The sequence below is a fragment of the Myotis davidii genome, unplaced genomic scaffold, assembly GCF_000327345.1.
Source record: "Myotis davidii unplaced genomic scaffold, ASM32734v1 scaffold79, whole genome shotgun sequence".
NCBI lineage: Eukaryota > Metazoa > Chordata > Mammalia > Chiroptera > Vespertilionidae > Myotis > Myotis davidii.
In genome coordinates, this window is record NW_006294339.1 from 7,524,377 (window position 1) to 7,535,718 (window position 11,342).

The 11,342-nt window shown below is 40.5% G+C and overlaps 1 protein-coding gene across 1 annotated transcript in view; it reads right to left on the bottom strand.

Moving 5' to 3' along the window:
* Window positions 1-2,634: 2,634 nt before the first annotated feature.
* The window catches only part of LOC102755005 (chromosome unknown open reading frame, human C1orf87), a 77,972-nt gene continuing 69,264 nt past the window's right edge, over window positions 2,635-11,342 (bottom strand). The window contains 2 exon segments of the mRNA XM_006768378.2: window positions 2,635-3,011; window positions 11,174-11,342. The exon segment at window positions 11,174-11,342 is cut by the window's right edge and continues 28 nt beyond it. Coding sequence (XP_006768441.1) covers window positions 2,851-3,011; window positions 11,174-11,342 — 330 coding nt within the window. The 3' untranslated portion in view covers window positions 2,635-2,850.

The window sequence follows — 11,342 nt, forward strand, 5'->3', positions numbered from 1 at the left end:
CCCATTATCAGTGAGCCAACTGTGGGCTTGGAAGGTGTCTGTATCTGAAAAAGACAACTAATGATTTGGCCTATTGAATAGGATAAATCAAAATACTGTCTAAGAGTAAAATACTAAGCCAATTTCCCTTTATGGAGCATATCGATGCACCAGGAATAATGCTGGGCAATTTGGAAGCATGATCTCCTCACCACAAGAGTAAGCAGTGAATTGCGCAGCATCACACATCTGGGAAAGAATGTCTTCAGTGCTCTTTCTGTCTTCAGAAGCTGAGGCTTTCGAACATTTGGGGAAGACACAGGTGACACCATGTATCTCCAGAGCATATAGGAAATTAACCAGTCCACTGAACACAGGCACTCACTTGGAAAGATTTGGCTAGAGAAAGTTGGCCAAGACCACAGACACCCTCTACTGTGTTTGTCAGAAATTCACAATGACACAGCCATGAGGAATATACAAAACACCACTGATCTGAGAAGAAAGAGAGAGAGAAATAAAAGGTTTTTTCCTAAGCAAACCATGGAGAACTCCTAGCATAGAGGTCACAACAATATTTTGAAGTGTGATGACCTCATAGCATTTTCCTGTTTGTGTCCAGGGGTTTGGTTTATTGATTTAAGCTCTACATTGTCAACTTGATATCTAAACTTTTCTCTATGACTAAAGTGGAATTTTTGTTCTTCTAGTGTTTACTTAGAGAAAAACTAATGAATACGTACTTCTGCAAAGAGCAAGTCTTGTATGTCTGCGCACAGACACACAAACACATGCAACAGATGTTGGGTAAAGTAGTGGATATTCTCAGATAGGAGTTGATCCAAGAGCAATGACCACTTGGCTCTAGAAGGCAGATATATTTCAAAATTTATTTTTCTGTAGCAGAAATTTCACCTCTATATGCCATCTCACACAGACTGTTGTTCAAGCTTCCTGATGCTCAGCAACTAATGGAAGGGACATAAGAAAGGCCCATCTCTACCATGTGCAAGGAATTTTTCAAATGACATGGCCTTCAAAGTTTACAACACTCCTCTGTAAAGATAAGATTATTCCCACTTTACAGATGGAAAAACTGAAGCTCAGGGAGAGCCAATCAACATGACAGAAGTACAGGGTATGTACCATCTGCAGTCACCTAGGTCTGGGACACCTTTCATGCTATGTCAATAGAGTCCCCTCCAGTTGTCTGACTTGGTGGGTGCTGAGGTTCTCATCTATTGGGAGCTATACTAGATGCTGGAAATAAGAATTGAGCCAGGTATAATCATTGCCCTTCAGGACCTTATGGTTTAGTCTGATAGCCCCAGCTTCATGTTCAGGGCCTTCCTTTACCTCAATTCCTTTTCCAATCCATTCCCCCACAGAGATGTATCTTAAGTATCATGTGACCAGTGCTTTCAAAAATTCCCTATACATCTGGCCAATTATCATCAGGTCAGGCCAAACCCAGCATCTTTCTTTTCACTTCTCTGAGACTCTGTTTCCTCATCTGTGAAATGGAGCTGTAAGAACTGCCTTATTGCATTGTCAGAGTTGAGTGAAACAAAATATGTCAAGTTCCTAGTGCGCAGTAGTTGCCCCATGCATGTTGAATTGTTTGATCTAACATTCTAATTTTCCTCATTTGGTATTTTTAGCATGAGGAGGTCACATCTGTTGACTTACTTCTCTGACCTAAAAGGCAGCTAGTAGGTCGAAGAGTTCTAGAATGTTAGAGAGGTGATCAGTCTGTCTCCAGAAGCATTTCTCTGGGCAACTCGAGGATTATAGAAATGAAAGCAGGTTAGACCAAAGGGCCCTTAGAGGTCATTTATGTTAGTGGATCCAAATTATTTTGCTCATAAGGTTTTGTTCAAAAGACTTTATGAGACACCTGCTGTATACAATGGATAAAAGAGGATACTCAGAGAGCTTTTTGTTTGCTTTTTCCCTTAAACCCAACTCGTCCATGCAGATGAGAAAACCAGGATCCAGGTCACTCGGCATTAATGATGGTCCTGGGAACACATTTGTATCTGAAGTCCTGGACCAGTGTTCATCAATGAGCTCGTGCTACCTGTGGTGTGTGTAAGTGGGTAAGTGTGTGTTGGTGTAGGAGGTGCAGAGTTGAGGGCAAGGGGATGTTAATGATAGAAGAACTGAAAATTGCTGGAAAGTTTTACTTGATTTTTCTGCCAAAAGAAGTGAAGAAAATGCTACCTATTTCTAGAATTCTTTGTCCCAGGAGTCCCTCCTCAAAACTTCTATCCAGTACTCTGGGAAAACATCCCTGGAGGCAGTGTAACATTATCTAGTTATGTACTAGAGAAAACACTAGGCTTGTTCAGAAAACCTCAGTTGGAATTCTACTTCTTAGTAGTAAGATAATATATTGTTAATAGTTTTATTTTTCCTATAACGTGGAAATCTTTTCCAGAACAGTAACTTATCCACCAACGATGTATTTAGAGCTATTATGTGACAGGCATTCTGGGGAATTGACAACATCTAGCCTGTTTTTTACGATATGAAAATGCAGGGTTTGCAAAAACACAGCTTGATCGGCAATGTAGAAAAAAAATATGTAATGTTCATAATAAGCTTTATTAGAATAGAAGGGAATTTTAAGAAATTGGATTCTTGCCACCTCAGAAGAGAAAACCTGACTTTCTCGTATCACTTTGAGCTGCTTATAAGTGAACATCACAGCCAGAAACCAAGGCCAAGTCCAAAGCATCTACATTAGCTGCATCGGCCTGCACCCTGACAGCGCCTGCCTCCACCACTACACTCGGGCTGGGGATCAACACGTGTGCGGGTAAAAAGGGAGATAAAGGAAACATCTGTTCTCACAATATGGGCTTGTTATCATAGCTCCTTTAAGTACCGGAGTGCTGGTTCCAAGAGCATATTTTCTCCGGAACGGAATCTCCTCAAGGCCTGGTCGATTTTCCGAGGGCTCAGGGACAGGTTGTAAATGAGGTTGTAGTTGTGAATGAGGCGCCTAGCTCGTTCCTTCTCCAGGACTCCTGTTATTAGGTGGGGTTGGCGGGACGTTTTTAAAAGAGGATGGAGAAAACAAAAAAGAATACAAAATGTATTAGCTTGAATGACTTTGGAGTAACCATGAAATACTAATATTTTGAAACTTTAAGCTACTTAATAATCAAGTGACACCTTAAAAGATATTTCTAGTCCAGGTATATATCATAGATGCCAGGAGGATTTTTAGGGTGACTTTGGGGAGAGGAGATGGGGGTCCAGTAAAATCTGTAGATAGATTCTAAAGCAATTTAAGCATGTTCTTTGTAGCCATAAAACTTAAAAAGCCAAGTTTTGAATTAGATGGGGTGTTTGCTATAAAGAGTTTTTAATTATTCTGGTTTATTTTTATCTGTGAAGTATCCTATATAATAAAGAGGTAATATGCAAATGGTCATCACACCCTCGCACCCTTGTGCCGGGCCTGGGGGACCAGAGGCCAGGCCAGGGGACCTGAGGTTGCGCCTCCCACCCTGGCACTGGGCCAGGGACCTGAGGCCATGTCCCTGGCCCTGGCATCAGGCCAGGGGACCTGAGGCTGTGCCAGGGGACCTGAGGCCGTGCTCCCCGCCCAGTAGGGCTTGACAGGGGACCTAAGGCTGCACCCCCTGCCCAGTGGGGCTTGATAGGGGACCTGAAACTGTGCCCCCCACCCTGCAGGGCTTTATGGGGGTGGGGCCGGCTGGGTCTGGGTCTCGTGTGATTTGGAGGTGCACGCAGGTGGGTGGGAACTTAACTCTAGGTCCCGTGGTACATCCAAGACTCTGACAGGAGGGAGATTTTCATATACACTTTACTAATTTTCTTTCATCTCTGACACTTCTATTATAGAGAAAGGGCAAAAGCAATATTAAAATATTTCCTCTAATTAATTCCCTTTTAATGTGCACTAATTTCGTGCACTGGGCCACTAGTCCAAACATATACCCAAACATGCAGGATTCAAAAAGCACCTTTTTATGCCTTTCTGGAAATGTATTTATTGTGACTCCTTTCGGCTTGCTGTGTAATCATAGGTAAACCACATAACTCCTTGTGGCTCAGAGTTGGAATCTGTCTAACAGAGATGGCGATGTTTATCATTATTGGATTTACTCTGGTATCCACATGTTGTATATACTGGTGACAATGTGTTTCCCATGGTAGGGTTAGGTAGGTTTCAATAGTTGCAAAGAGTTTAAGTGTAGAACATTCCATCAGCCAAGACCAACAATTCATTCATATGCCCCTAATTGTGAACTTACATATGTCAGACACTGTGGTTGGGAATATAAAAGGTTTATAAAGGTGGTCTATTACCTCAGGAAACTTCCAACCAGTTGGAGCTAAAAGATATGCAAAAAATTAACTAAAGTGCAACAACAATAACAATAATGGCTGATACTTGCATATAAACTAGAGGCCTAGTGCATGAAATTCGTGCACTGGGGGGGGGGAGGGTATCCCTCAGCCCAGCCTGCACCCTCTCAATCTGGGACCCCTTGGGTGATGCCCGACTGCCAATTGTCGGACATCCCTCTCACAATCCAAGACTGCTGGCTCCCAACCACTCGCCTGCCTGCCTGCCTGATTGCCCCTAACTTCTTCTGCCTTCCAGCCTAATCACCCCCTAACCACTCTCCTGCCAGCCTGATTGATGCCTAACTGCACCCCTGCCAGCCTGATCACCCCCAATTGCCCTCCCCTGCTGGCCCGGTTACCTCCAACTGCCCTCCCCTGCTGGCCTGGTCACCCCCAACTGCCCTCCCCTACTGGCCTGATGGCCCACAACTGCCCTCCCCTGCAGGCCATCTTGTGGCTGTGGGCACTGCCATCTTGAGGGCGTGGTAGTCACAATTAGCATATTCCCTCCTTATTGGCTGTGGGTGCCGCCATCTTTGCGATGGCATGAGGGTCAATTAGCATATCTCCTCTTTATTAGATAGGATTCACCATGTTTCAGGCACCTCTACAAGCATTTTACCAATAACAATTCATTCAATCCCCATGAGAACCCATTTTACGAAGTGAAAAACAGACATGGAGATGGCAAGTCACTTGTCCAAGGTTGCTCGGGTCCATGCATTAAATCACTCCTCTGGATTATAGAATTAGGGGAAGGACAGTGTTTCTAATCAGGCTCATATTGTTTCCTGGATATGTTCCTTGATTGTGAAGCTCTATGCTAGCAGTATAAATGAGAAGATTTTAAATATCGGGATGAAAGATACATCCCTTAGATCAGGGGTGGGCAAACTTTTTGACTTGAGGGAGACAATGGGTTCTTAAACTGGACCGGAGGGCCGGAACAAAAGCATGGATGGAGTGTTTGTGTGAACTAATATAAATTCAAAGTAAACATCATTACATAAAAGGGTACGGTCTTTTTTTTTTTTTTTAGTTTTATTCATTTCAAACGGGCGGGATCAGGCCCGTGGGCCGTAGTTTGCCCATGGCTGCCTTAGATGTTGCTTTACTACTTTCCTGTACTTGTGCAGACTGTAGTAAATGATTGTAGAATTCTTTCTCAAAGACTCCAGAGGCAGTCCCCCTGGTAATTTATCGAAAGCCACTGCCAGGCCATGAGAAGAGAGGTCTAGTGGATGCCTGTCATGTCTATGTAAGTTACCAAATGCTGTTCGTATTGGAATGTGTAAGGACTGTTAAGCAAGATGTGCCCCTCTGAGCTCCCATCCAATGGGTGTTTTTATCAGTGGACTACAGACATGTGGTCCTAATGTGATTTATTCCTTCCACTTCTGTTCTGTTGTCCAGTCCTATTCTATATCCTGCCCATCCTATCCCAGTTTGTTTGTTTCCATCCTATTTAGATTTGTTTATTGTCTATCTCTTCTATTAGAATGTTGGTCCTTTCCTCTGCAGAAATCTTTTTCTTTGATGTTGGCCAAGGTCATCTCTGCAGATCTCTGGATTAGCTGGCTGCTGTTGATCTGGCCTGGAATTGATCCCTCAGGACACTTTCTCATACCCTGTCTTTGCAGTAAGTGTCTGCCTGGGAAAAGTGCTTTAACCTTTTGAGCTGTGGTTTCTTCGACTTTAAAATAGGGATAATAAAGTTGTATAAAAAAATCAGTAAAATAGCAAGTGCTTAGCAAAAGGCCCAGAACTAGTAAGCACTCATTAATGCAGTTAATACCAAAGAATAATGATAGCAATTATAACATCCACATTGTTTCAAATATATAAGAATGTATTTTAATAAAAAGAAATAATTAAAAATATATATCCATATATACTTCAGTGTATATTTTAATTAAAAATTTTAAATAATGTTAACACATTTAGGAATCACCACTACTATGTGTGTGTATGTGGGGGCACATTTTCTACTATTTTATAAGCTTTACCATTGGTAGGGGCTCCCTACTGTCAAATAAAAGTCCATCGCCTGCCTTGGTTGGGTGGTTGGTTGGAGTGTGGTTCCATACCCCCAAATGTTTCAAGTTTGATTCCTGGTCAGGGCACATACCTAGTTTGCGGGTTCATTCTCTGGTCGGAGCGTAGAGGAGGCAACTGTTCAATGTTTCTCTATCACATCTCTCTCTCTCTCTCTCTCTCTCTCCCTCTCTCCCCCTCCCTCCCTCCAAGACCAAATTTTAAAAATATATTACAAAATTACTCTGTCTCTAAAAACCAATTAAAAAACAAGACAAAACATATCCTCAGGTGAGGATTAGAAAAAAAGTCCACTGACTGGAATTTGTATCAGTCTGATTTACAGTCATTAGGGGCTGCTCACAGCAGCTGCCTAAAATAACCCTTACAATCCATCATAGTGATAGAAAGCTGGTCCTTCTCCCACCAGAATCAAAATGAAAGAAATAATAAGAAGAACCTCTTTAGCATCCACTTCATTCTATAGTTCACAAAGAACGTTCAGATCTCATGTGATCCTTTCTCAAATCTGGGAAGTGCATTTTATCATTATCTGTCCTCTTTTATAGTGGAGGAAAAGGCTCACATAATATAAGTGATTGGCTTTCAGGACTCAGAAATTGGTAACATCTGAACTCGAATCTAGGTTTTTTTTGGTAAAAGTCAACAAAGCAACAAAAGTAACTCATGTCCTTTCTGGTATATCATGGGAGTTTGGTGTATTGGGAAGTCCAATAGATCTGGATTTGAAGTATGGTTCAACTTCTACCTTGAACTTGGCTTTCTTCTCCATAATGACACTAATTCCTTCAACATGTGGTTGATATGAGGAGTTAGTGAGACAGTGCATGTAAAGTCTAGACCTACACAGAGAATGTCCTTGAGGGCTCTCATTGTATTCTGTCACCTTGAACTCTAAAATACTTTTCACCCAGCCTTTAGTTCACTGGGAAAATTCCAAATCTACCATTCATCCCAACATTTATCTCAACTTCTTTCCTTTTTTAGAAAATATGACCAGTTATCCAGTCATTTCTTATTCCTTCTACTCAAGGATATTTTCTTGACAACCCCCATTAGAAAATAAGCACAAAGTAGGTTCCCAGAAATGCCAATTTGATGATGGATAGTCTGCCTTCATCCTGGATGGAGGACACCCTGGCCTACATATTTTCTTGCACATAATAAAGAACAGTGATTCATCAGTGGGCAAAATAGGTATCATCTGCTCAGTGTCTAGAATGGGGCAGTGGTGGTTTGCTAAATACTGGGGTTAATATGCCAACAAAATGACTTCAGTTAATCCTCTTTCCTAATTAAAGATAGTAATAGATGTTTCCAGATCTGCCTGACACATTCCTTGGCTATTGAGGAACTACTGAATTTCATAGAAACAGAGAAAACAGACATAAATAGTAAAGAGGCCATGAGAAAGGCATTTCAGATCTGTTAGAATCTGCCTCCAAAGTCAACAAAATGCCGTTTTTCCTCAGAACAGTTCAGAAGCATGAGAAAGGTCCTGGTCTTTGGGGAGTCTCTTAGCAACTAAGTTTATGATCCATCATCCATCATCGTAAGTCAGCATTTGTTTCTTTGAAAATGTCTTTTATTTCTACTCAGTTTTCTGTTTAATTTTGTTTCATTTTTGTTTGTAACTCATCACTACTCTCACAGTACTGGTACCTAGAGTAATGATTATTTCAATAATCTTTTAATCTCCTTTTCTCCAGTATCTTCCCTAAATGATCTATTTCAGCTCTCCTTGTGTTCTCCGCTGGGTGAACCTTTGCTGAACACTAGGTAGAGAATGAAGCCCCACCCTAGCTCTCAGGATTCATAATAGTGTCTCAACTTCACTATTCAAACAACATGAGTCTCGAGTTCTGACCTGTCCACTCCCTTCGCCAAACTTCATTCCAACCTCCAAACTTTGCAGAAGATGGTTTCAAACTTGGAATGCCCTACCCACTTATTCAAAGTCTACTGCTCCTCAGGCTAATCTCTAGCTCTCTTTTGCATGGAGTCCTTTCTGAGTACCCCAGCTCACATTAGACAATGAGTTTCTTTTCATCTCTCTCACTGTCCTTTGGATTCTTTAACTCTTATTTTGTCTTTACTTGTAATAATTTACTATATGCTGTTTGGTGGTTTTTTTTTTTTTTTTTTTTTTTTAAACATGTCTCTCAAAAGTGTTTTGCCCGCGTGAAGAGGACCCCCGAAGACCAGGAGAAACCAAAACATTTGGAAGTGCAATTTCCGAATTAATATTTTAATAAAGCTTGTTACAGCTGAATTACTTATCAAACTATTGCTAGTCTCTGTGTCTTACCTTCTTACTTAAAAGCCCACTGAGGTCAGAGACCATGTCTCATTCTTTCTTGTTTCCCTCCCATTCCAGCCTCTAACACAGTGCTTGTCTCATAAAAGATGCTTAATAAATGATTTTCTGATTCAGCTAAATAAATTTTTGTTGGAAATTTTTATCTTTTCCTTTCTTTGTTATAATTATTAAAAGTCCTTGGGTGATGGAAGGTAGTTATACTTCATGTGGTATATATTTTATTTCCTTTGGAAACTCAAAACAAAATGAAACAAAAAGAAAAAGAGAGAGAATGAAGACAGGCATTGATATTGTTGTATAATTACTTCTAGGGAGTACTGATGTGTATACTAATTCTTTAAAAATTAATTACTTTCAGTTTTATTGAAATACAACAGCGTGTGAATTTAGGATGTACAATGTGATGATTTGATACGTGTATATATTGTGAAATGTTTACCACAATAAGATTAGTTAAAACAACCTCTACTTCACATAATCACCATTTCATTGTTGTTGATACTGTTATGGTGAGAGCATAAAAGCTGTACTTTCATACCAATTTTCAAGTATACAAACAGTATTGTTTAATCACCACCCTACATATTAGATCCTCTGAACTTATTGCTCTTATAACTGAAAGTTTTCACTCTTTGACCAATGTCTCCCCATTTTCTTTAGCAACCACAATTATAATCTCTATTTCTTTGAGTTTAATGTTTTTAGATTCCACATATCATACACTAACACTTCATGAACCACAATATGTGATTAAATACAACAGTTTCAGTCCATGTGCTTTTTCATAAGCTCCCTCCTTTCCATTCCCCAAGTCTCTGAATTCTGGAATTCATTCTCTCACTTGGACATTGCAATGGCCTCTGTTCCCTTTTTCCCACTTTCATCTTCTTTATTGATTCACACCATCAAGGATCTTTATGAAATACAACTTTATCACATACCCACCTGCTTAGAAACTACTCACTGTCTTTTCATTAAGTTCAAATTCTCTGGTCCAGCATTTAAGAGCTTCCTAGATCTGGTCCCATCCCATATTTCCACCTCTATCAGTTAATATTCTTCTTTAATATTTTTATTATTTTATTTTTAAGATATTTATTTATTTTTTGTTTTAATTTACAGTTGACATTCAATTACTATTCTTCTTGATAGCACCTATATTCTACCCAAACCTCCTTGCATTGAGCTTTACACATAATACTTTGCTTGGCCAACTTGCACCTTTGCCAGGAAGGACCCCGTATTTCATTCCTTTGTATACAAACTGCCTTTTATCTTAATGATCCATTTCACGTTATGATCCAGTCCTTGATCACCTCACTAGGAAGGAATTGTCCTTTCTCTGAATAACCACATAGCACATTCTAATGGCATTTAGCACCTTCCATCTTGGATTTAGTTATTTGTGTACATTCATGCATTTATTTGCTGCCTCAAAATTATGTTAAACAGAATTGTGCAAGGTGCTGGGTTAAAAAGGTAATGTAGTCTACTGGTGAGATAGTACTAAGCCCTTAGACTAAAAAAATACACTATGTCCAATGATAATGGATATTAAAGAATTCTGAGAGACCAGATAAAGGTTTGCCTAGGTCTGTCTGGGGAAATCAGGGAAGTCTCAGAGGAATAGAGCTTTAGTTCCAACATATAAAATTTATAGGTATTAAGTAGTCAGGTGGAAAAGATGGGAGGTGTCAGGCGGTGGGGTAGGTAGAAAGGTGGGAAAGAGCTCAGATGGAGGGTGTAGGGTTAGAAAAGGCAGGCTTTAGGACAAAGCAAGGCAAGTCTGAGGAAGGCAAGTTATTCATTATCACTGGGTAAGATATGCTGAAAGAATAACAATTGAATGAGAAGAGACTCGTCAGTCAGGTGGATAGGGTCCAGGTTTTACCTTGCTAAGAAGTGTAGAGTTAGCCTGTTAGCAGGCATGCTGAAGTATTTTATTTAGGAGAATGAGATTGGATTATAGGTTAGGCTCAGGTAGTAGAGTGGAGGGAGGATCAGAGACACAAGGAAACTGTAAGTAGCCTGGTGGAGGATTCATTCATGTCTTGATTCATCTTTATATTTCTTTTTTAAAATATATTTCATTGATTTTTTACAGAGAGGAAGGGAGAGGGATAGAGAGTCAGAAACATCGATGAGAGAGAAACATCGATCAGCTGTCTCCTGCACACCCACAACTGGGGATGTGCCCACAACCAAAGTATATGCCCTTGACTGGAATAGAACCCGGAACCCTTGAGTCCACAGGCCGACGCTCCATTCACTGAGCCAAACCGGTCAGGGCATCTTTATATTTCTTGATTGTGCTCAGCACAGCACCCAGCACTAGGTTTATATGAAAATTGTATTTTTTAAGAAGTGAAAAAAGATGTGTCCACTTTCAGACTAGAACATGAAGAGAAAGGTATATCAGCTTCACACACTCACCTGTATTACTCAGATCACACAGGTAGAGGGCATTTTCTAGCTTCCTGAACCTGTCAATCCACATCTCACATTCTTCAGATTTGTTCTCAGTCACTGGACTCACAAACAGCTGTGAGACTGGTCTGATCATCAAAGAGCTCAGGGGATCACTGGGGGCTGACATCCCAGC